The sequence below is a fragment of the Phoca vitulina genome, unplaced genomic scaffold (assembly GCF_004348235.1).
Source record: "Phoca vitulina isolate PV1807 unplaced genomic scaffold, GSC_HSeal_1.0 scaffold19, whole genome shotgun sequence".
NCBI classification, from domain to species: domain Eukaryota; kingdom Metazoa; phylum Chordata; class Mammalia; order Carnivora; family Phocidae; genus Phoca; species Phoca vitulina.
In genome coordinates, this window is record NW_022589722.1 from 20,848,236 (window position 1) to 20,874,877 (window position 26,642).

At 45.9% G+C, this 26,642-nt stretch overlaps 1 protein-coding gene across 5 annotated transcripts in view; it reads right to left on the minus strand.

The window, feature by feature from the left end:
* Positions 1–26,642, minus strand: part of SYN3 (synapsin III) — a 443,568-nt gene that overhangs the window by 382,822 nt on the left and 34,104 nt on the right. For all 5 annotated transcript variants that reach the window (XM_032416359.1, XM_032416355.1, XM_032416357.1 and 2 more), the window contains 2 exons: positions 25,239–25,699; positions 7,161–7,218 (listed from right to left, as the gene is read on the minus strand). In XM_032416359.1, the coding sequence (XP_032272250.1) occupies positions 7,161–7,218; positions 25,239–25,549 (369 nt within the window). In that variant the 5' untranslated portion in view covers positions 25,550–25,699. The remainder of the gene's footprint in view (positions 1–7,160; positions 7,219–25,238; positions 25,700–26,642) is intronic.

The window sequence follows — 26,642 nt, forward strand, 5'->3', positions numbered from 1 at the left end:
GAAGGAATCCTATGGATATGCTAACAAACATTTGCAATGACATAGGTTTGACATTATTTGTTAATAGTAAAATTATGGAATATAAATTACTGGATATCCATATGATGGCACTCTAGGCAATCATTAACAAGAATGAGGCAGCTCTGCATGTACTCTCATGGAATAAACAACCAGTACATTGAGAAGTCAGGGTGCAGAACAGTACAGATAAGTAGAAGGGTATGTGTGGACTTTGAACAGCTGAAGGGACAGACTGTGCTGCTCACTGTCTATGGCCCCTCAGCCCCACACCTGCACTACGGGGGCTGAAAGCCTAAATCTACGCTTCCCAGAGTCTTTTGCCACATGCATACCCACTTAATTTCTACCAATGGGAGGCATTTATGCAAGAGTTGAAGTCAGGAAGGAGGTAGCAATCATTCTGCTTCTGGTGGCAGCTACAGAAGCTCACCGACAGCCTCAGCAGATACAGAGGGTTGGCGGCAATTCCCGCAGCATCGGTGGGAGTGCAGACTCATGGTTCTCCACTGGCCATGGTGGTAGTGACAACGGCAGCAGGGAATGTAGGGCTGCTGGGGCTCTGGGTAGCAGGATTTTCCCTTTTGAACCATTTGTTATCAATCCTCCCATCAAATATTCTTCTGAAATACCTACAATGGTTTATGTTTTTTGAACCAACTACTATTTATGAAAAACAAAGGAAAATACACATATATGTATATTTGATCATTGCATTTAAAATCTCTCTAGAAAGTTGCCCAAGAAATTAGCGATAATGGTTAAATGAACTGGTTAATGGATGGTTAAAGAAAATAGATTAGTTGGGGCAAGGTTGGAGGTAGACTTCATCAGATACCATTTTTTACCTTTTCAGTATTTGGCTATTTGTATATATTACCTTTACCCCAAAAACACATAAAAGAGAAAAATAATAAAGGTTATCTCTGATGAGGTACCTAAATTTCCTGTGAAATATTCGCCACATTCACCACCCAATTTTTGCTGGAACTCCCCACCTACCGAAGGGGTGTGGCCCATTCATCATTACTCAGTACTGCTTCTTTTCTGTTCATACCAAGTTGAAATCCATGTTCTTGCAGGATAATACTATTAGCCTGAACTCTAACCCCAGTGAGGCAATCTGGGGTGGTTTTTCAGCACACCTGCACGTGAAACTTTTATCATTCATTTCAGAGAGGGTATGGAACCTTTCTGAGCCTCAGTTTCTTCTGTCAAGCGGGGAGTGTCATAGCAGACATCTGAAAGGGTTGTGGTGAGGTTGAAATAAGATTATGCACGTGAAGTGACCTAACCAACACATCGGGTTATTGCTCTTGATACCTGCACCACCGGCGGAAAAACTCAGTGGGTAACAGGAGGGACCTGGAATCAGACTGCCTGGGTTCAAAGACAGGTTCCTGCCAATTATAAGCTGGGCAACCTTGGGAAAGCCCCTTACTCCCCTGAGTCTCAGATTCTGCAGGATGGAAGCAATGCTAGTGCTCATCCCAACAGTCAAAAGTATTCAACCTGACCTTGGAAGTACTCAACATATGGTAACTGTTACCGTTTGCACCTACTCATTCAGGTTGTAGACACTCTGCAGGGAGTAGATGGGATCCTAGGAAAGACCTGTCTCTGGACTAAACGTCTCTAGTTCCTTATACTGATCCCCTTTGCTCACAGATGTCAGACTCCACTGACTCCAATCATTCTCTTCACAAGGCATTCTGTGGGATACCCCCTTGTGGTGTGACACCAAAACTGGATCTGTCACTAGAGTCTGACCAGCATAGTACATGTGTGGGTGTGTGTAAGAAAGATGTGTGTGTGTGTGTGTGCTCGCATGTGCGCACATGTGTGTTTATGTACCATCACCTTCCTGGATTCTAAATGCTGTAGTTTGATAGTGCAACGTGAAGAGGCATCAGGTTTTGGGGGAGTAGCAACCATAACTATAGTTTATTGAGCACCTAATATATGTGCCAGAAGCCATGCTAAGCATACAACACACTGACTCACATAATCCATACAATAACTCTGGAGGTAGAAACTACTATCCTCATTTTTCAGGTGAGGAAACATGCATAGATATGTTACAAATAGAAGGTCAACACAAAAAAACATGGTAGAGCTGAGATCCATCTCCAGTCCCTCCTACTCTGAAGCCACAATCTTAACCTCCACACTAGACTTCCTCCACAAATATTAAGAATTTGTTCAAATCTTAGGTCTTTTCTTTCCCCATGTGATTTTAAAAAACTAAGTCTCCCTAATCTTGCTCCTTTTCAGCTGAGTTTTTCCATAGGGCCTTATATTGTATCCCCCTTCAATTTGATTGTTTCAGATTTAATGTAGCATATTCTCTCTCTCATTCAGCTTCAAGTCATCAGCAAACATAATTTGACAAGTCTCTATTAAGGAAAAGAATAAAGCCAAGGGCTCTGCCATTACATTTATTTCTCTCAAGGTGTATCTCTATATCATTTTCTAGTGGGGGTAATGTTCAACCTGTTACCAATCCACCGATCTGAATTAACATCCAGCCTCCATTTTTCTATCTTATTGGCAACTATTTCTGGAAATATCACATGGTCTTTATGGTCAATATAATATCTACAGCAAAGATTCATTCTAAGAAAGGTTGACCCATAAAGAACTGTGGATGGAAGGCTGAAGTGGGTATGCAAAATATATACTTCATGGTCTTAAGTGTTTAAACTATTTATTTTTTATTTAAATTCAATTGGCCAACATATAGTACATCATTAGTTTCAGGTGTAGAGTTCAGTAATTCATCAGTTGCATATAACACCCAGTGCTCATCACATCACGTGCTCTCCTTAATGCGCATCACCCAGTTACCCCATGCCCCCACCCATCACCCCTCCAACAACCCTCAGTTTGTTTCCTATAGTGAAGAGTCTCTCATGGTTTGTCTCCCTCTCTGATTTCTTCCCATTCAATTGCACTACTAGGTTTTTATTCCAACGATACAAATGTAGTGATCCAAAGGGGGACCTGCACCCCAATATTTATATAGCAGCAATGTCCATAATAGCCAGACTATGGAAAGAGTGTTTAAACTATTTTAAGGGAAAAATCCCACCTTTGCTTCCCTAAGACATTTGAGTTGATGAAACATTAAAGAGCAGAAGATGAACAGCACTTGAATCAAGAGCCTTTCCAGGGATACACACACATCTACCTAACCCCATCCTACTCCAGTATCACAGGAGGGCAGGACTCGAAGGGAGCCACTGGCCTTCATATGCAAACCTGCGGCTTGTCCAGCTTCCTTCATTGGAGTCAAGAGCAGATTCTTCACCTTGCCTTGTCTTTCTCTCCATCTGTTAGAGCAAGGCATTGCCATTGCTTATGCCTTGGTACCTCTATTATCACTGAGGAAAGACTGACCATTGTAATTGCAGCCTTTTTTATCAGAGAGGAAAGAAGCCCAAGGCTCTGTCCTACCAGGTCCTAGTCTGCTCATTTCTCAGAACTGAGTCTATTTGAGATTAATCCATGCATCAAACTCATTGCTTAGTCCCACAGAGGGGTGACCTGTACCTGTGGAGAAAAAGAACTTTTGCCTCAAATATAAATAGAGGAGAGCTTGACATGCCAACCACCCTGGCCGGAACGTCTCAGACCCTTCAAGGACACTGCTGTGAGGCCCCACAGAGCCAATAGGGCATTCTGGGTAATGGAATGCAACATGAGGCAGTCCCCACCCCCCTCACCTCCCTGGCCTCCCCAGGGTTTCTTGATTCCTGGCTCTGCAACAGCTGAGGCAAACAGTTTTTGAACTTGGGGAGAAGAGGGTGGAGAGAAGGGGCGGAGGCTTCCTCTAGGCCAACCACAACTAACTCATTCGCTCTGTCCAGCAAAACCCAGACAGTGCAATTATCTGGTTAATTTGGCCCTTAGTTGGGAATCAGACTTCCAAAATGTGAGACCAGCTCAGACTAAACAGTGGCTTCCATCCTAAGACTTTTCCCAAGTGTGAGAGGATACATGTGAGATTCCTGGGGGGTTGCTTTGTGACCCGCCCATTCATCCAGATGGGAAAAGGCAAACAATTCAGATTCTAAGATGGGTTTAGGAAGGCACGTCTTTCAGGGAAAAATGCCCAAATGACCTGCTATTTGGTCTCCTGGCTAATTTGCCTTCTGGCTTCTATGAAGGCGGATGGCTGGAAATTAGGATGACTCTAAATTAGCCAATGTTTTCCAGTATGATTGCAGCCTTCATAGATTGGCTGAGCGTTTCCAGAGCCCCTGAGTGAGTTATTCTTAGGGCAATTCCTGATGATGCCCTATAGATTTTATACCCATAAGTTGGGCCAGGGGCATCACTGAGATAAATGGGTAAAATTAAAACATGCCTCTGGGGTTTTCACAAATGGGATAAGATAGGGCTAGCTAAATTGGCAACTGAGCATTTACCAGATGGTTTATGGAAAAACCAGATTTTTGAGGGGGATTAAGAAGCAGTAATTTATCTCCCTTGGAAACTGACAAGCAGCCTGGAATCTGTGGAATCTATCAGTTATTCATTCTGCAAGTATTTCTTTAGTTCTAGTCCTGTGCTACTTAACAAAGTGAGATCCAAATAGCCATGGCCTCTACGCTCATGCAAATAATCCCACACCTATATATACAGATAAGGGCGGGGAAGGACAAGTTCAGTGTTATGATAAGGAATAACCAGGTTAGCTGATTAGATCAAGGTGTGAGAGGAGGAGTCTTTGAGGAAGGGATTTAAAAGCTAACACTTTGGGATGCCTGGGTGGCTCAGTCGGTTAAGCGTCTGCCTTTGGCTAAGGTCATGATCCCAGGGTCCTGGGATCAAGTCCCACTTGGGGTTCCTTGCTCAGCAAGGAGCCTGCTTCCCCTCTGCCTGCCGCTCCCCCTGCTTGTGCTGGTCTCTATCTTCTGACAAATAAAATCTTTAAAAAAAAAAAAAATAAATAAATAAAAGCTAACACTTTAGGGGCTCCTGGGTGGCTCAGTTGGTTGTCTGCCTTCAGCTGGGGTCATGATCTCAGGATCCTGGGATTGAGCCCTGTGTCAAACCCCTGGGTCAGTGCGGAGTCTGTTTCTCCCTCTCCCTCTGCCCCTCACCCCAGCTCATGCTCTCTCTCTCAAAAAAATAAACTTTTTTTTTTTAAAAAAAGCTAACACTTTAAAGAAACTATACGCTTTTTTAGAAAGATCACTCCAGTGTTAGTTGCAAAAATAAATTGTAAGTGGGTAAAAAAGGTAGAGTTAGGAAGATTGGATGAGAGCTAATGATGGTTCAGCCAAGGCTCTAGGCAATAAGGATGGAGAGAAGTGGATGGATTGGAGACATGGGATGTGGAGTCAACTAGCTGAATGGGTGTAGTGGTGGAGGGAGGGGAGGCAGCAGGGAGCCTGCGCAGGTTTCTAGTTAACATGGAAGGTAGAGGGTGTCACTCTTTATTGAGAGGGAACTTGGGAGGACAAGTAGGTTGGGGCTAGGGGAAGATGATGTGTCCTATTTTGGACTCAATCAAACTGGACTCCCACCATTCCACACCCCTTCTAGCCCCCTTACCTTTGCTCACACTGCTTCCATCTCATTACTCTTCATGTTGCCACATCCACTTGTTGAAATCCTACCCATCCTTCAAGACACCATCCAAATACCATCCTCCCCCTTGGAGCCATTCTCACTCCCCCAATTAGTGGTGGCTTCTGTTGCCCTTAGCACTGAATTTGGACCTCTCTTTTCTGGACTCCACCTGTACTGAGGTTCTGTGAAGACTTATCTTGCCTCCCTTCCTAGACCACAAACTTATTGAGACAGAGCCTCTGCTTCTATATCCTCCTTCCCCACATGTTAGTGAGTTAGCATGGTAGACGTTTGACAAATATTTGTTAAGTGAACAAAAATAACATACTCTTTGCCATGGAAGAAAAACCAGTAGACATTGGACTGACTTGAAAGCCACAGGATCAAATTGAAATTCAAGTTTAAGGTGTTTTAATACTAAGCCAACTCAAATTGGATGCTCAGAAAGGCTTTCTGTTCCTCCAACACACCAAACTCAAAGAATACTGAAAAAGTCACACCCCCTATTTTCTTACTGCACTTTTCTGAGTTCATCTTATAGTAGGGACCTTGTCTATCTTATTAACTCTTTGTCTTTGATGATGATGATGATGATAAATGAGTAACATTTACTAAGTGCCTGGTATGTGCCAGGAACTGTTCCAAGTACTTGGAGACTAACTCATTTGATCCTCATAGTCACCCTATGAAATTGATGCTATTATTACCCAATTGTACAGATGAAGAAACTGAGTTGCAAAGAGCTTAGTACTGCTCAACCAAAGTCGCACAGTTAGTAAGGAGTGGCAGTGGGATTCAGACCTGAAGTCTGGCTCCAGAGCCCAAGCTTTGATGTGCTCTCCTAAGGCTGAGCACCATGCTTGGCATTTAGTAGGTCCCCAACAAGTGTTCACTGAATGAATGGGAGGAGTCCTAGATCTGGAGGTCACAGGTTCTAGTCCTCATTCTGCCACTGCCTTCCTATGTAGCCTTGAGCAAGTCCATGTTTCTTTCCCCATAAATTGAGGTGCCTGGCTATTGATATTAGCAGTAATAACAAGAGCCGGTATTCGTAATTCTGGTCTCATTTGAGGTTTTAAATAATTTAATCCCAACAAAACTGATACAAGGAAATTGAAGCATAGAATGATTGAGTCACCTGCCCCATACCTATTAAATGAGAGAGCCAGGATTCAAACCCACTGTGCTGCCTAGCCCAAGTAGTTCCAAGGAGATGGCTTGGGGGCTATGGGGGAAATGGGGAGAAGGCAGAACAGGATGGAGCAGACAGATTTTTGGGTTCCCCATGTCCATTTCATCAGTTTTCTTTTCTCTACTTTTCTATATTTTGTACAATGGGCTCCTACTTGAGATTTCCTTTGAAGAAAAGTTCTGCTGCTAAAACAAAAACCATTAAACTAAATAATTCTGGATTTAATAAAACTCCCAGTTATAAGCCAGGATTTTCTGGTAATCTTGGCTCATGGTAGCCTCATAAGATGAGGATCAAGGCTGCTCCTGGGAATGGCTCTAGCTGTGGAAAATATCAGGGTGATAGCACGGAAGACCTAGCTCCAACCTACCTGCTCCACTCGGATCTCAATTTCTCCATTCACCTTCTTTCCATGAAAATACTTGGTCCTGTGAAAGAAAGAAAGAGAGCTCCTGAGTAAGGGTGCACACTGCTTTACTGTTTTCTTCCTTCTCCCAAAGGCCTTGCCCCCAGAGGTGCATGTCAGACACATTTGTAACTTCATGCTCTCTCCTCCCACCTTGACTGATGATTTTCTCATTATTTGTATGTACTGTGTGTGAGGGGAAAGAATACTGGATGGGAAGATTGGAGACTCAGGTTCTGGTTCTACCAAGTGGCTCGACCTCCCTGTGTCTCAATTTTATAATCTGTAAAAGGAAGATATTAATACCTGCATGACGTATTTCTAAGTATTATTTTAAGGATCAAATGAGACAAGGAATCTTACATAAATAAATAATGCAGAATTATTTATTTTTATTATTTATAGTTACACTCTATATACTCCATAAATTATCTACCCATCTACCCATTCCTCCATTTGTCCATCTGTCCAAGGAAGCAGCCCTCATCTATCTCTTTATCCATCCATTCATCTGTCCGTCTGTCCATCCAACCATCCTTCCTTTCATCATTTTTCCTCTATACCCCTACTTCTTTCTTCTCAGTAAATGGCATCCCATCTACCCATTGCTCAAGGCGGAAACATAGACATCATTCTTGTTATCTCTTTCTCTCTCCCTATCCCACTGATTCTACATTCTAATTATTTCCCAAATCCATCCACTTGCCAATTTTTCTCTGTAAGCACCCTAATCTTGGCCCCCTCATCTCCTCATATAGATTCTCTTTCATACTCTTCTTTCATAGTACTTATTACAATTATAATTAGTTATAATCAGTAACTGCATTTAATGTCTGTGTCTCACTAAACTGTAACACAGCTCCTTGAAGTAAGGAACAAATACTCCCAACACCTACCAGAGTACTTAACACACATTAGGAGCTCAATTAATATATGTTGAATGAGTAAATGAGTGAAGAGATAGATGGGAAAAAAGCCACTTGCTGAGTATTTACCCTATGCCAGAAACTGTGCTGTAGGCTTTAACCTATATAGCCTTTCTCATTTAATGCTTCCAACCACCACCATGAAGAAGGCATTATTATTTCCATCCTATAAAAGAGAAAACTGAAACCCAGAGAGATGAAATATTTTGCCTAAGGGACTTGAATCCTGGCTTTCTAATTCCACTTCTATGTTTTTGCTCACCCCTGAAAAATAGCAGCAAATGTTGGGGTACTTTGGGTTTAGATGTCCTCTCACACACAAGGCAAAAGTAATACAAGTTTCCATTTGCTCTTTTGGATTTGGGTATGAAGAAACTAACAGTTCTCAGTCACTTGCTATAAACTGAGCACCATGTTAAGCATTTACATAAACTTTTCTGGGGTAGAGATGGCTCTTTGTTCCAATACCCATTCTCCTCTTCACCACAGTAAGAAAGTTTACAGATTGGCACACACACACAAAAGAATGAAGATCCCAACTCTCCATTCAGCTAGATGTGGCCACTTGATTGAGTTCTAGTCAATAATTTGTAAGTAGTACATCCAAGAATCCTCTCAGTTTTTTCTTCTATTCTTCTTCCTGGAACATCCATGTTGCCATCTATTTTTTCAACCTGCCATTTATGAAAGAAAGAATCCTTTCTACAAATTCTCTGACCAAGCTTCAGTCTGTCTGCTTCCAAAGAGTCTCTATCTACACTTAGCTGATGCCAGTGGAGTTCATCTCTTTCCAAGACTTCCCAAATCACTGACTGATAGCTCTAATATTAATATCACTTTTTCTTACAATGTTCGCAGGCTTAGCTGTCAACTAAGCAAAACTTTAGTGGGATAGGAGCTGTTATTGTGACTTGAAAGGAAGACCTGCTTTTTCTTCCAGGCATGGTGTTTGACAAAACGTGTGCAGTGAGGCTCATGCAAAGGGGACTTTTCCACATAGTTTGTGAATTTTATCACAAATCTTTAAAGGTAGTGTCAGCAAACTACAGACACTGGGATAAGTCCACCTCTAATATTTGTGAGGCCTGGGGCAAAAGAACAAATGGAGGCCTATGTATCATATGTATAATATTTTTGATCGATAAATAAAGCCAGCAAACATTTAAATAAAACATGTCTGTCTTCCTTCCTCGACAAATATAACTTCATAATAACCTGGAAGGTTCAGAATTTAGACTTCTTGGAATTCTTAGAGTTCTACCCAGAATAAGGCAACATGTGGATTGCCATGTCTTGGTCCCTACAGTCCTCCCTAATTCTCCTCCCACCCTCCTCTCTGTCCTGCACCACCCAGGATCCTTGTGCAGGCTCATGGATGGCCTAGCCCAATGCCATGCTTCATTTCTTCACTCGTGCCCCTATCAATAATTCTCCCTTGGCTATGCCTTGGGAGGATGGACAGGGAACTGGCCTACACAGGGCATGGAATTGGGCCAGGGTCCCTTTGGGCAGGGAATTCTAGGGTTCTATGTATCCAGTGCATGGTCTAAGGGTACAATTTGCAGGGCCCTCCTTTGCCATCAGAAGGGGTACAGCTAGTAAGGGCTGGAGTTAGAGTTAGGGCAAGGTTCCCTCTAGCTTGGGTTTAAAAGAAGTATTAGATGGGCCTGGGACCTCAGAAGGGTGACTAATGAGAACAATCACTAGTACACTGGAAAAAGCATGGCTTGGGCAAAATTTGAGCTCTACAGCTCACTTACCCCATGTTCTAAGCCAAGGTACTTAATCCCTCTAGGTCATGGTTTTCTCATTTGTCAAGGGTGATAACATCTACAGCCAAGGCTGTAGTGATAAATTCACCTGATTCTGTATGCAACAAGGCAGTAGAGTGTAGTAGACTTAGGGCAACCACATGGATGCAATCCCAGCTCTACCACTCACTGTGCAACCTTGGGTAAATCACTCAACCTCCATGTGCTTCAGTTTCCACATTTGGGAAGTGGGGTTGATGCTAGTAACTAACTCACAGGGTTGTTGTAAAGATTAACCAAGATAAGATGTATAAAGCACTCAGAACAGTTCCTGCACATAGATAGTAAGCTCCAAAGTACACAGCCCAGGGCCTAAAACAGAATCAACAACAAAGAACTATTGTTTTCTCTGTGCCTGTAGGTGTCATGTGGTGGGGATCCACGAATAAAACATAATCTTACCCTCACGGAAGTTACAAAACAGAAATGTGATTCACCTCACTTTGATCTGTTCCACCAGTGCAATGAGTGATGGGGTTGATTAATAAATTGACGCCGTTGGTATAGAAGGCCTGCAGGTACCTTCACATCCCTCCTACTATTTGACCCTAATGTCAACCCTGAGAGTAGGTAGGGTGGGGATCAGTCCCCACACATTCCAGATGGAGAAGTCCCTGTTCAAAGACACATAAAACTTCTAAGTGGCACCGGTGAGTTAGATCTTGAACTTCAAGATTTTTGGGATTCAGTTCAGACCCTCTGTGTCCTTCATGATCTGGATCCTGCTGACCTTGACCCATTTCTCCTCTGGTTTTCTGCCCACCTCACAGACACACTCAACTTCCTGCAATTCTCTAGCCTCGTCCTACACTTTATGCCTCTGAGCCTTTGCACAGGCTGTTCTCTCTGCTTAGGATGTCTTGTTCTTCACTGCCTGGCTGCCTCCAAGATCTTCATTCACCTTCTTTATCAAGTTTTCCTTGAAAGTGCCCCCCCAATGAGGCTGGGTTAGGTGTTCCTCCTTGGGGTTCTCACAGCATTCTATACTAACAACCATTAAAGCACATATCACTCCCTGATGTAATCACACGGTGTTTGTCTCTACCTTGCCCCTGTACACCTAGTCTGAGAGCTCCTGGGAACCTGAAACTGTGTCTCAATGCTCACTGAATCCAGTATCTGGCAGAAAGTGCCAGGGCACAAGGCACATGTTTAACAAATGTTTGCTTACTGGGTAAATGAATAATGTCTTCCAGGGATAAGCCGTAGCGTATCCTGTCCTCGAGACACTTTACTGTCATCTACTGGTACACCGTTGTAATACACTTACAAATCTGCACTGATTACGATGTGGGGTCCTTGTACAGTGTCCACCCTGAATGACGGGTAGCCCTCAACTCTATTCTAACCAGAACTCAGAACGCTTTACGCTATACCAATACCACCCAAGGAGCCCAGGCCTGCACAAGGCCTCACCTTCCCAGGAGAAACACTTGTTTTGCCCATCTCTGGAATGTTTACTGCAGAGCCTGGCAGATGGACTCAGGCTGAAGCTTAGGGTCAGGCAGTCCATCCCCCTGCCTGGCTGGGAGTCAGAAGTCTGTCTCCTGACAGGCCACACAGACTGCTGCCTCCTTGCCGGGGGCTCATTCAGGCTTGAGCTGCCTCTGAACAGTCCTGTCTGGCAGAGGGAAGGGTAGGGATGGTCTGGAATTTTAGATGCCTTGGGGGCTGGGGTTGCTGCCTTTGTAATTGCCTGGCTGTTTGACCTCAGGCAAAACGGACGGCCTCACTGTGCCCAAAGGCGGTCTCTCTAATGCAGACCTCTTCCCAATGCCCTAATATGTTTATTCTCATAATGAGTTCCCTGACTATCCCAGCCAATCACTCAAGGCCTTGGCCTTGGGAAGGGGGTGGGGGAAACTCTTGATTCCAGGAAGCTTCCTTCTCTGTGGGTGGTCTCGTATTTTACTGCCACATCAGAGGCACCAGGAAGGAGAATATTATAAAACAAGCGCTGCCTGGGGTGGGAAATCCCAAGTTTGGGGAGGCGGGAAGTGGTGTGTGAGAGAGATTTATGAGGAGGGGGTACAGAGCTCTTTCATGACGACAGCAGGGCCAGAAGGAAGAGGAGAATTAGCGCAAACAGGATCCACCTGTGTCCAAGCAGCACCCTCCTAATAAATATGTCTGGGATGTAGTCAATGTGGCTGGGCCTTGGCTGGGTCCTTCCCAGGGAGGAGAGGTCAGGAATTTTCTGTCTCAGGCACAGCCCTCTTCCCACAGGTGGCCCCTGTACGGGGAGGGAGGGCGGGGATGCAGGGATCTGGCCCCAGGAGGGGAGTCTCCTGTTCATTGCTTATTTGTCGCCTGGACTTAAACAGGGGGAGATGGAGTATGGACCACGCAGGAAACCACTGAAGGCAGACATGCCCAAGGCTTTCCCAGTCAGTAAGATGAGGAGGGTCACATGGCACCTTGGCTGGAGGGAGGTGTGACAAAAGCAGGACCTTTGAACACAGAGGTCCAATTCAGAGATCAATTCTAGCTCCATTATTTACTCGAAAGTATAGCTAATCTGCCTGCCCTTCCCACTGCCAGAGGGGATCTTCCAGTGATGGGGCAGACTCTCCATCCCACCTTGCAATTAGGGAACTCCAGTGAGTCAGGCAGGGGAGGGACCCTCTGAGGGTGGCCAGGCCCCTTGCACCTATATGGGGATCTGTGGATGTAAGAAACTAGAGCCCTAAGCCACAGGATGTGACAAACGTCCCCTCATTGCCTTCTGACAGCAACAGGAAAGGAGATTTTCATGGGTAGGTCTGGTCACCATTCACTCCCTTATGCAACCACTATCTACTGAGCCTCATGGGGACCAGGCACCTTACCAGGTGTAAGGGGAAAAGGCTGACATGGTGCCTACTCTTGGAGAGCTCACGCTCCCAGAAGTCAGAAAACTAACCAGGTGAAAAAGAACTGGTGACTACTGAGAATAAAATACACAAAGGGATGGAGGATAAGATGTGGAAAGCAGAGAAGATCTGACTCAGGTTGTCATGGAAGCTTCTTCAGGAGATGCTGAACATATATTTATTGACCATCCACTACGGGCCAGGGCCTGCAGGCTCTAAGAAAGTTCTTGGCCTCAGGGGAGCTTACCACCTAACAGGAGGGAGAGACTCATAAATGGACAATGACCACACAGGGCATCAGCCCAAAGATCCAGGTCACCCCACAAAAGGCACCCCCAGCCTAGTCTAAGGGTCAGGGGCCACTTCCCTGGTGAGTGGCCCAGTTCATCCATCCATGTATCTAATATCTGGGGCCTCTCCTTCGCCAGGGCCAAGGGCTACCAAGAGGAATGTGAGAGGGTCTGGATGTGTATGTGTGAAAGGCACAGACAAGGGCAAACGAGTTGGGCAGGTGCTGGGGGTGCTCAGGGAGATGATAAATTCTCCTGGGGCATATCCTAAATGTGCAGGAAAATGAGCAACAGGCATGGAGCAGAAGACCCAGATTTGAGTTGGCAGCTGGGGCACCTGCTACATGATTTTGGACAAACCCTTACCTCTTCATCTGTAGAACAGGGACAGGAAGACTACCCACAGGGTTAGCATGAAGCTTAAATGAGGACGCAGATTTGGAGGACTCTGGGAACCTGCCAAAAATGTGCTAGTAAGTGTGCTGCTCACTGGTGGGCTGCAAAGGTGGAACTTCTCCTCTACAGGTAAAGAGGTCAATGGGCACTGCTAGCATCGGAGACAGACTCAGGTCCCGTCCAGCTCTGCTATTTATTTCCTGGTGCTGCCTCAGACAGACATCAACCTTCCCAAGCCCATTTCATTTGTAAGTGCTCATGAATGCTATCGTTGACACATCCTGACACATGGCAGGTGTTTAATGTTCATCTCTTTCCCTCCTGACCTTCACCAGGATGGGGAGAGGGCTGAGGTCAGTTGGGTCGTCCCTGGGGAAGTGACGTGTCATTTCCTCTCTCCAAGAGGAGGAAGGTGGCAGTATCTTCCTTGCTCTAAGAACTCCTGCTTCATGAAGTCTAGCATAATGGAAACCTGCCTGGACTGCTCTCTGGGATCTCCTCTTCCTCCCCAGTACAGGCCTTTAGGGCAAATAAAATCATCAGCCACCCACTCACCATAACTGCAGAAATCAGGCTAGAATGTCATCTCAGTTCTTACCCCTCTCCTTGCCAAAGACACTACACTGTGTCACCCTCATTCCTACAGATATCTGAAAGTTCACAATCTTTATTACATAAAGAGAGTTTGTTAATATTTAGAAGGCTAAGCCATTCCCTCAGCAAACATATATTTAATGAGCATCCTCTAAGTGCCCATCTGGAAAAATGCCCATGGGAAAGGTAATAAATACACTGAAAGGTAATTCATACCAAGGTGCAAATGACTAATATCTGATCATTTCAGAAAAGGGATTTAAATGATATAGGAGGATGAGAAGGGCATGTGAGAATATTAAGTGTTTGATTTAGAAAGGAGGCGTGGGGCCTGTCAAGGTATGAAGGACAGGGCACAGAAGGAAAAGGGTTAGAAAAGTTATTTTCTATCCATCCTTCCCTCCTCCTCTCCATCCATCCATCCATTCATCCATCCATCCATTTACCCTTCTATCTCTCCATCCAACCATCCATCCATCCATCCATCCACCCACCCACCCATCTACCCAAGGTTCACTATGTGCCCAGCATTGTGCTAGACCCTAGGTATTGCACTAAACAAAACAGCCCTCCTGCCATCATGGTGCATACAGTCTAGCTGGGAGACAGACCCAGAAGAAGAGCTAGACTGCATATTTATCCTGAATTCTGTCTTCTTTAGCAGAAGTTACCAATTGGTAAATTTCATGAAGTCCACAGTCTTATTTTGGACTTAAATTATAGGCTTACAATTTTAAAATAGAAAATTCATATAAAAAATTCAGATTTCTGACTGCCCTTGAAAAATCAATGACTTGGCAACACCAGCCCCTTATTCCTGCATGGTTAACAACTGGGTGAGTGAACTGCAGCTGCTGCCTTCAGAGGGGACACCAGTTCTCACGCCCAACCCAGACCCCAATGTTCCATCGTCTTGCTGAAGCTGAAACCAAGTGGCAGATACCATTTGTCATAAAGCATGTGCTGTTGTTTTCCTTGGAGCAGGGAAATATTTCTCTATGCTTGTGCCTTTTCCTACCACCTGCCCCTTCTCTCCCTGCCCATCTTGTCTCCTGTAAGCAGCTGCATGGGCAACCCCTAATTTAACTAATTCCATTCTGAAGATGGCAATTAGCTCAAGGGCAAATCTTCAGGAAACCCTTACCCTTACCCTTCCTGAAGATCCAGGATGGGAGGTCAGGAAAATAGACACAAAGCACCATCCTCTCTTACCATTATAGACAGCCTCCCTCCTGCCAAGGAAACACATCCCAGGCAGGCTTCCACAGGCCCCAGGAGAAGAGACGTTCTGTAATGAGGCTGGCATCTGCCCAGTGACCTGCCTCCCCCAGGGCAAGCCTGTAACCAGGCAGGATGAAGTCTGTAGACTCCAGCACTGAAACAGCTATTGCTAAGAAAGCCATGGCATCTGAGGGACTCAACTGAAAAGGTCATTCAGAGGACCAGGGCAAGAAAACCATGCTTTGGAGGAAGAGGGGAGACTTACAAGGTGAACAGTTGAGCTCTTCGGAGAAAAGCAAGGCAAGGTCAGAGAAGTGACTGAGACATAAGGTCACAGAGGAAAAAACACAAAGCTTTAGGCTCAAGACTCTTGTAAGGGCTTACAGACCAACCCCTTTATAGCCAGGGCCTCTTCTGCAACATTTTTTCCAAATGGCTAGCCCAGTCGTGCCTGAACACCTGCAAGTGATGGGGAGCTCACTCTGTCACTGGGCAGCCCACTTGATCTTTGGATGACTTTGCCATTCTATATATTGAGCTGAAATAGATCTCCTGCTTAGGTGGCCCTGCTGTTCCCAGCTCTACCAGTTGGAAGCCACATGAAAAAAGTCCTCTAACTCAGAGGTTTCTAAACTTGGATCATCGTTTAAAAGAAAAAAAAAAAAAAAAACAGTTTCCCAGCTCCACTCTAGATATTCTGATTCAGTAGTTCTAAGGGCCTGTCCTGCACCCATCTGAACTTCCAGCAACAGCACCTCCATCTGCATTTGCACTGAAGGAACCAAGCAGCTCTGTTGCACACGGTCTTGGTGGGACTGTCCCGGGACACACTGTGGAAACAGCCAGGCTTGTTCTTCCCCAGGTATTTGATTTGTGAACAGAGAGGCACATGGCTGGAGGAGAACAGGAGCTGACTTCTCTAGAGAAGGCTGTCCACAAGTTCCAGCCTCCTAGATCCCAGTGGAGCCCTGGTCTCTCCAAGACTTGGGTCTTCGTATTTCCTTTAGATTCTGTGAGCCTCCCACATCCAAAACATCCCCATTTTAACTAAGTCAGCCAAAGTCTATTTCTTTTTCTTGCAAACAAAGAACTCTATTACGGAAGGTGTAGGGTGGTGCCTGGGAATCTGAATGTCGTTCTGATAGAAACAGTATTTTGGGGAATGTGATCTTAGTCCATCATCATTTGACTTATGAGGAAACTGAGGCCGAGAGAGAACAGTGGCTCCACTATGGTCCTATAGCATCAGCAGAGAAGGGAGTAATCCGGAAGAAACAGCATCTATCAGATTTCTCCCCACATTCCCTTCTGCTCAAAGACATTTCCCCCAGATTTTCTAGCCAGTTTCAGAGGGTGAAGACTCTACCAGGCGAGAGACAGCTCTTCACTGTTTTCCCCCTCCCTCTCTCTCTCCCTGAAAGAGCTGGGTAGGAAGCAGCAGGGGCACCAGGCCTCAGGATTGGACAGCAGGAAGACCTCACGGAGAGAGGTCAGCACTTGAAAAATTCCTCAAGTCAAAGGGCTTGGGGCTTGGGTGCCACACAAGGCCCTCACTGTGTGCGCACATTGTCTCCCTGATAAAAGGGGCCGGGCCTGGGAAAACGGAGCCTGTCTCCAGGCGACTAGGCAGGCTGCTGGGGAATGCCCAAGGCCCCTCCCCTCCCCCAGGCACCAGGGCCAGGGCCAGGGAGGCAAGGGGGAGGGGCAGGAGTGCCCGGCAGGTGCCCAGAGTGGGAGGGATGAGTCCAGAAGTCCAGAGCCACTCTAGGTGGTGTTGGGTGGCCTGTGTGAGTTGGTGAATGAAGTGAGGAGGAAGGTGGTATTAGGCCTTTCCTTTCTCCCTCTCCCTTCCATCCCTGCATTTCCCCACTGGCAACAGCCAAGGCCTGCCTTGTTCAAGGAGAGGTTTAGGGGTAGAGGAAGTGGTGGGGGTAGATGTAAGAATTCTGTTTCCCAGACCCACGTCTCTTCCACAGAGAGGTACGTGTCTCCGCTGTGAGCCCCCCAAGCAAGTCTAGGAGGAGCGGACCAAGCCAGACCCCCATCTTCTCATCCTCATAGGTGGGGTGCCTGCCAGCTTACCAGCATCCAGACACCCCTCCTCCAGGGCTTCTGGAAGACAGCCCTTGAGCCTATCCAGCTGAACTGAGAAGCATGCCAAGTGGCTTCCTTCCCCCTGGCTTCCAGCACCATTATATTCATCAGCAATTAGTAATTGCAATTAATTGTTAATACAGTTACCATTTCAATTCCTGTTATGACAAGCTAAGTCCTGTAGCAGCCCCAACCGAGCCATCATCTCTAATCTTTGCAATGACCGTTCACAAAAGATACAGCATGATCCTTCCTCACAGCTGAGGAATGTGAAGTTCCGGAGGTCAGACTTCCCAAGGTCACGTAAGTGAGAGGGAGAAGGGACCCAGGCAGTCTGCCTTGGGACTGTCTACTAGTTTTGCTCCCTCCCTGCTGGTGACTGACAATCCTCAGTCATTGTCACAGGCAGGGAAAGCTGCTCTCTGAGAATGGGGTCAATAGGGGAGCCTGCTTTGGTTCTCCAACCAGAAAGCAAGGAAGTGCAAAGGCTAGCCTCTCACTGGGCCCGTGTTAGCAGGGCTGAGATGGTGGCAACTCTCATTGCCATCCCCCATAAATAGGTTATCTAGATAAAATACAGGTTACCCAGTTAAATTTGAATTTTGGATAAACAATGAATAATTCTATATGTATAAGTATATATTTATGGTATAAGTCTATACCAAATATTGCAGGAGATAAACTGATTTATTATTTATCTAAGTATTAACTGGGGGTCCTATATTTTTATTTGCTGAATCCAGCAACCCTACCCCAAAGCCACTGCTGGTGATGCCAGCTCTGAGTTCAAATACCCCCTGTAGGTGGCACAGTGGGAAGCAGAATGTCCTGGTCACCACGGGGCCAATTAGACCCACTGCGAGGTTTCGAGGGGCCTGCCAAGATGCCCTGCAGTCCTCATGCCTTTAGTCAAAGCAGCCTGAAGCAGTTCAGCCCCCTCAAGTGGAGGCTGGAGACTTTGAGCTACCAGCTGAACAAAGAGGAGGGGGAGCCTTGGGCATAGCAGGGACATCAGGTACTCTTCTTGAATTCCAGGGCAGCTGAGTCTTTTCTGAGAAAGACTCTCCCCAGGGTATCCTCGACCCTGAACTCTCCCATACAGTAATACCAGCCTTTGGCGAGAGCATCTATTTGTTCATCGATTAAAGCATCCGTGTAGCCTATCTTACCTTGTGCCAGGTACTGCACTGGCCGCCGGCAACATGGTGTTCAAACAAGGGAGGCCTAAGCCCTACCCTCCTGGGGCTTATGCTCTGGCACAGGACCACAGCACAGGCAAACAAAGGAGACAAATGGAACGACGCCTGGGAGGGAGAGGAACAATGGGCTCTCACTGGAGCCTTTAACACTCCTGTGAGCTCAGTGGTTGGTGACAGTGGTGGCATTATGGTTCCCACTTTACAGATAAGGAAACTGAGGCTCAGAAAGGTAAAGCGGCTTGGCCAAGACCACAGAACTGATGAGTGGCAGAGCTGGGACTTCAGTCCCGACCTGCCACCTGCCAGCCCTGAGTTCTCTGCATTTTATCTTCCTTCCCATTTTAACTCTCTTGGGAAACATGTCTGACATGTGTTAGGAAATCACATATTTACTATCAAAACACAGGGGGAAAGAGCAGAAAAAAATCCTGCTGGAGCCTTAAAAAGAGGAAAATAGCCCAAAGGCAATTTCTACGAAGGATCTAATTCCCAAACCTGAGATCACGAGTGTCTGGATGGCTACAGGAACCCCTTTTCCTCCTGGCACCTTATCGTTCCAGCTGCCCACGGGGCTCCAGCAGGGTGGGGCTGCCTGGCTTGAGGTGGGGCACTTTCCTCCGAGGGTGAGGTCACCGGGATCCTGTGCTTGGCTGCAGTGCTGTTACATGGAGTCCTGCCACCCTGTCTCCTCCCACTGCTCTCAGACACGGGGCGTGTGCGGTGTGTACATGTGTGAGCCTCCCGAGCAGGCTCTGTAGGCCAGTGCCCTCACACACAGAAGGAGGGCTCAGGTGGGAGTGGGAAAAATGCCGAGGAACAGGGGTGTCCAGAATGGTCTGAGCTGGATCCCAGATGCCACTGACATCCGTTTCGATTTTGGGCTCAGAGCCTCAGTTTTCCTTATTTATAAAATGAGAATAGTAAAAGTACTCCATACAGTCATTGGGAGGATTGAATTAGAAAACTATGAAAACTATTTAGCACAATGTCTGGTGGTGGAAAATACACAAATGTTTGCCACATGACAATGATGAAGACATGACCCCATCCCCAAAGAGCTCATAGTTTATTCATTTGTGCTTTCGTTCATTTTTTGACCAAGACTTTTCAGCATCTACCTCTTGCCAGATGCTGAAGTCCTGTGCGGGCGTCAGCAGGAGCTGGGGCATCATCAGAAATGCCTCTTAAGAAGTTAGTCCTGTTCAAGTCTCAGCCTAACCACCTACCTGTTCCTTGTTCTTTGAGCAGGTGCATGGTCTCTGTGTTCTGCTTCCTCACCTGTATCATACCCCCTGGGCAACTCAGGAAGTGCCTAGGACCAGAGCTGTGTCAGCAAATGATTAATAACCAGCTCTGTGAGGAGAACTGAAAGCCCTGTTTGGTAGCATTTGCCAGTTTCTGTGGTGTAAATTGTCTCATGTAACTACTGTGACTTTCTATTGGATTGAGTATGAGATGAGAGGGGAAAAGGGGATTTCAGAATGTCACCAAAGTCACTCTTTAGTTTCACTGTCACCATCCCCACCTGTCACTACCAATAACTCATCACCTCCGAAGTCATTCAATCAACAGACATTTCCTAATTAACTGCTTGCCCTGTTGTAGGCGCCGAGATACAAAGACACCATCTGGGAGTGGGTGGGGTAGGGTGGTGGTGGAGACACAAACTATCATACAGCATCTCTTGGTGAATCTAGAAATGCACAAGGTGTTTTAATGGCTATCACCGATCATCATTTAGTAGGACAGTGTAGCCTGATACACTCTAGGCTGTAAGGATAATAGCAGAGGGGTGTTTCAAACCAAGAATACTTTCTTCATTTCCTCCCCAACAAATAAAAGAAAAAAGAAACATACGGAAGGGTGGAGAATTGAAGGGAAGGTAACAATAGATCATTGTTGAAATGGAATAGCAGACATTCTGGGAACAAGGCCATGGGTGAGGTAAGAGGAGAGGAGGGCCAGAGTTCCACAGGCCACTGGAGGGAGGGGTTGGGGGAAAGGCTTAGCTGCTTCTATCCCCTCACCTCAACAACCTGCTCCTCAACTTCCTCCAGGTTCTGGAGGTCTTACAGGCAAAACCATGAGCAGGGAGGTACATCCAACCCAAGCCCAATTATGAGCAATCTTTTTTTTGTCGTGTTCAATGTTTTGAATTTGAAATCAAACCTGGGGTTCTGGTATATTCTGTGGGCAATAATAAAATTTTGTGCCAACTTTCTTTTAAAAATCTCACATAGCAGCCTTACAGTTACCCTCCCATACTGGAAAATAAAGAGTTAAGATTTTATACATAGGTGAGTAAAAACAGAAACCCCTCAACTGTATGTATTATATTGCTGACTCCTAAGGTAAGGTGAGTTTTGGGCCCCAATATGCCCATTAAAAGTTATCCTCATTGGACTGGAGTGGGGACAATGACACATGCTAATCGAACACTGTGTGTTGAGCACCAGGGATATAAAGAAGAACAAGACACAGGCCTGGTTTTGGTAGAAAAGACAGCCACCTAACAGTCAATGATAGTACAGTGTGAAATTACTGTAGCACCATGAAATATGCTCTAAGTTACATAAAGGAGAGGGTTATTAGCACTGCTGGCAGGGTGAGGGGTATCAAGGAAGACTTCACAAAAGAGGTGACACCTGAGCAGGCTTTTTAAGGATGAATGGAAATTGGACACGTGAACAAGATAGGGAAGGGTATTCCAGGTAGCAGGGAGCAGAATGTGCTAAGGCAAATGTGTTTGAGAACTACAGGTTGTTATTCCTGCAGAATAAATAGTCCAGCAGGAAGTGGAGCTAGAGACAGAATTAGAGGGAGGCAGGCAAGCTGACGACTGAATTTGCACTTGAGGGCAATGATGTTGCAACAGAGGATTATAATAGGGCATGCTCAGTGGGAGCAAACTGATCAAGTCTGTGTTTCAAAAAAATGACCCTTTGGTGGTAACATGGAAGGTAACCAGGAGGTCAAGACTGGAGGCCTGAGACCAGTGAGGCTGCTGAAGATTCTAGGCAAAAGAATGAGTGGACAGGCAGTAGGGCTGAAGAATACTGAGCCTGAAATCCATTTATTTTATTTCTCCTTTCCCTTGTGGTTCTCAAGACTGACTGATCTCCCCTCATCCCAAAGGACAGCACCAACTTCAGTTCAGACCCACTACTGAGCTGGCCCAAAGTTCCCCAAACACCACTGCCCTAGCTAGGCTCACCTCCAGGGCCAACTCCAAAAGGTGGTGGGATCTTACAAAGCTCAGCCATGAGTTGTTTTTCCCAGCAAAGGTGGCTTTGGAGCCCTCTGTTTCTCCTCCAAGGATGAAAAGTCCTTCCCCCCGGTCACTGGGCAGGTATCAGATAGTCTTTGGGGGGCCCAGGCTGGTTCAGAGTATCGGCAAGCTGGCCTCAACCAAGAGGGGGAGAGTGGGGGTTTCTGCAAACTCCCTCACTACAAGGAAACCTGATTCTGCAGGAAGGCCCAGGACCCCGAATGGGAAAACAGAGGATCTGGGGCTGAGAAGGGAGACAAGGGAGCAGCATTGTTCCTGGTAGGTTCACTCTCAGTCCAGACAGTGGCTATCTCCCCCTTCATTATCATCTCAAAGGGGGGGAAAAAAGAGGCCCTGGGAGCTGGTTTCTCCCCTTCAACAACTTCTTCGTCTCAGGAGACAGTGTGCACAATGGAGGAGGGGCTGGGCGGGGGCCGACCCAGGCAGCCCAGGCCCTGCCAAAGCCACCCAGGACAGTGGGGCTGGCTCGCCACCTGCTGGCCGCTCCTGGTGGCGGGGGACAAGCATCCTTCGAGAACTCTGCAGAGGAGGACTGGGATTCCCAGGCAGCCCTCATGAATCTGGAGAAAGCTGGGAATGTACTGAGATTGAGAGAGGACAGGAAGTTGGAGAAGAATCTGGGATGGAGTCCTGCAGGAAAAGCTGATGTGTCTGCAGGCAGGAAGTCTCTATCACAAATGTCCAATGGATGCAGAACCAGGTTCCAGGTAAGCTAATGAGTGTCAGTTACTCCCTTCTCCCCTTTATTACCCACAGAGGGGCAAGAAAAAGATTGCTGTTTTCGAGACCTAATTAAAGTGTGAGTATAACAGGCATGATTGAAATAGACTGGGAGACATTCCTCTGGCCAAAACTGTGTCCCCCATCAGTATGCACAGCCTAAAATTCACCCATTAGTCATGCCTGTGGATTAGAGAGACGGAAGACCAAAGTCAAAATGTAAATGTTACTTGGATGGGTGAAATAGGTGATGGGGATTAAGGAGTGTACTTGTCATGATGAGAACAGAATGATGTATAGAAGTGTTGAATCACTATATCGGACATCTGAAACTAATATAACTGTATGTTAACTAACTGGAATTTAAATAAAAACTTAAAATAATAATAAACAAATGTTACTTGGGTAAGGCCATTCATTGCATTTCAACCTCATTCACTGTGCCCCTACGCTATACTGCTTACCCCATGGACACCAGGAGGACAGAGATTAATAAGACCCAACTTTATCATTCAGGAGCTAACAGGCATGAGTGACTAATAGAAAACTCTGCACAATGGGATAAATCCTAATCCACTCTGCCCATTACTGAGGGGCTGCCATCAAGATGACTAATGTTGCACAGAAGGTCACAAATAGTCTGCAACAGTAACATACACCTAAGTAGAACCCACTGTCTACCAGATACATCCTAATCACTTTTATATGAACTCAGATTTTAACCCAATTACATACACTAACTCTATAAGGTAGATACTATCTTATTCACATTTAGGTGCAGTAACTTGCAAAACTCATTCAGCTACTATGGGGTAGAAATGGGATCTGAACCCAGACAGCTTAACTCTGAAGTCTGTGTTCCTCACCATTGTACTGTGCTGTCATTTATCAGCTCAACCTCCATACAGAAAGTAACTTTCCTGACAAACAGGTTTTTAAAATAACCCCCGACCACTGCCATATCATGGCAAACCCTGACTGAGCCAGAGATAACACAGTCAGCGAGAATGCTCAAAATCAAGGTCAAGCACTGGGTTAAAAAGAAACAGAGGACTGCAGAGGCCATGCAGACCTTTTGATTACTGGGCAGAAAGCAGCAGGACTGTACAGGCAAGAATGCCCGGAAGCAACATCTCTGCACAAATCAACCGCTAAGCTCAGAACCTAAAGGTGGTGCTTCTACATAAGCGCATAAACAGATAAACAAGGCTTCATGGTAACAGGCTTCAAGCAAACAGCAACACCGAAGATAATGCAGACTGGATCAGAACAGAGGCCATACACATGACCATCTTGCTTAAGATGAACTGATTTCTTAGCAGGAGAGTAAAGACTGCTGTCTACACCTGCTGAACATGCTTCCATATTGACTGTACTGAATATGTATTATACACTATAAATATCTCCCATTCCAAAGCACAGGCTCCATCATTCCCAGCCTGAGTTAACTTCTCAAGGAATGAATGTGAGTACACACATGCATGTGAGAACAGCAGAGCCTCTGGTATGCTCAGTGAACTGAATGCATTAATTTATTCACCCAAGAAAGATTTACTGAGAGCCTACGACGTGGCAGCCTTTGGAGACGCATGCATTCAACCTTGCTCTCCAGCCCCATGATCATGTATGGGTCTACTGTCAGAAATGCCCTGGATGGAGTGCTTCCATGTCTCCACATTTTGACTTATTTCCTGGACTGCAAATTCTATGTCTCAAACTAGGACTGATAATACTTATCACCCATCTCTACCAAAAATTTGGTATAGAGGCCTATTCTCTAACTGCCCAGATCCATGTGAACAGGGTCTGTGCACCACTTACCCAACTTGCACTCGAATGGTGCTCAGTAACTACTTGTGGAACAACAGTTGCAATGACCTTGACACATGTGCCTAGTCTCTGCCTCTGGAGAGCTTACCATCTATCAGCATGCCTAACATCGTCTCTGACCACGCTTGGTGTTAAGAGAAGAGGTTCTGGAGCCAGGCTGCCAGTACATGGAAGAGCCGGGAGACAAACGCAGGCACTCTGGTCCCAAGGGTGTTAGAGAAGGACCATGGGCCTGTGTTGGTTTCTTTTACCCTCACAGCAACCTAACTGAATGGACAGAGAATGGCTGACGCTGAAAGATAGTAAGCAACTTGCCAGAGTTATTTCAGATTTTTTTTTAAAGTTTTCCATTTTTAGGAAGGTAATATGGCACACATACCATATATTATGTAATACTTCCGGTGAGCTCTGGGCAGCATCCCCACAGCAAATGTATTAAGATGTAAACCAACATTGCTGCAGATCATATGGTCAAGCACAGTGAGTGGTATAACGAAGACTATTATAGTCTCACTTTCCCTCAGACCAGGCTTTGCTGCCAAATGGATCATAAAATATTTTTTAGTTTTCAGAGCTTTTTGGATTTTGGATTTACAGGTAAGGGAGTGGGACCTGTAAATGTAAAGCATGAAGCAGGTAAGGGAGTGGGACCTGTAAATGTAAAGCATGAAGCAGGTGCCATGGTGCCTGGCATGCAGTAGCCACATGGTAAACGTAGTTTCCTTCCCTCGGGCCAGTCTCTGATACCACCAAGCCTCTCAGCTTCCCCCCCATCACCTCTCTGGCCCCTACGTGGAAGCACCTGCAGATTTTGGCTTACCAATCTGTGTGGGCATCATCGATCACCAACAGGATCCTGGGCTTTTGAACAACAGGAGCAGAGGGACCTGGAGGCTCCATCAGCCCTGAGGGGGCTTGTGAGGTCTGCTTCATGGCACTGGAAAAGGAGCTAAAGAGGCTGGATCCTGGAGAGGAGAAGGAGGCTGCCAGGGGCTGGGGGTGCCTCCTCTCCATGGCTGGGGAAGCAGGGGAGCTGGTGGAGCTGTCTGGGCGCTGCAGGTCTGTCATGTAGCCATTAGGCAGGTTGGCCACGAAACTGCTGTCGGAGAGGCGCCGCCGGAGAAAATTCATGGCTATGGATGGAAGAGATGGCTTGTTCCTACTCAGACTTGTCTAGGTGAAGCCCAAAACACAGGCTGCCAGGGAGAGGAGGTGGTGGGATCTTGAGTCAGAAGAGCCAGGGGAATCCTGCACAAGTTGGCTTCAGCTATCTTTGCTAACCTGTGGAAACAAGCCAACACACACATTAGTGGAAATGACCTCCGCCCCTTAAGAGCAAACAGATACGGTACCTTCCTGCTCCACTGTTGGGGGCAATACAAAGTGGGACAACCTTTTGGAAAGGAATTTGGCAACATGTAATTAGAGCATAACCTTTTAATCTACGATTTCATTTTCTGGAATTCTATCCCAAGAAATGAATCTCAGTTACAGAAAAAGCCTCCTGCACAGATATATTTTTCACAGCATTATTTACACTAGCAAAATATTGGAAAGAATTCCAAACTTCAGCCACAAAGTAATAAATAAACTAGAGCACAGTCACTCAGTTGAAAACTTTTGTGGCTATTAAGAGAGGGTATATATAGAGATTTTAGTACCATAGAAAACATTTCATTTGTAATTAAGAAGATCATGCTACAAGTTTATTGGGACAGAACGACTACAACCACATAAAGGACGAAATAACGTAACTTTGGAAAGCAAATACACTGGAATGTTAACCATAATTATACTTGGGTAATGCGATTACGTGGCTTTTTTTTTTTCTTTTTCTTTCCACCTATCTATATTTTCCAGATTTTCTAAAATATATATTGCTGCGGACTGAATTGTGTCCCCCAAATTCACGTGTTGAAGTCCTTAACTGGAGATGGTGCCTTTGGGAGGTAATGGAAATTAGATGAGGTCATGAGGATGGGGCCCTCATGATGGGATTCGTGGCTTTATAAGATGAGACACTAGTGAGCTTGCTCTCCCTCCACCAGGTGAGGACACAAGGAGAAGGAAGCTGTCTGCAGGCCAGGAAGAGGCCCTCACCAGAAACCAACCATGGTGGGACCCTGATCTCAGACATCCAGCCTCCAGAGCTGTGAGAAAATAAATTTCTGTTGTTTAAGCCACACAGTCTGTGGTATTTTGTGATGGTAACCAAACATACGTA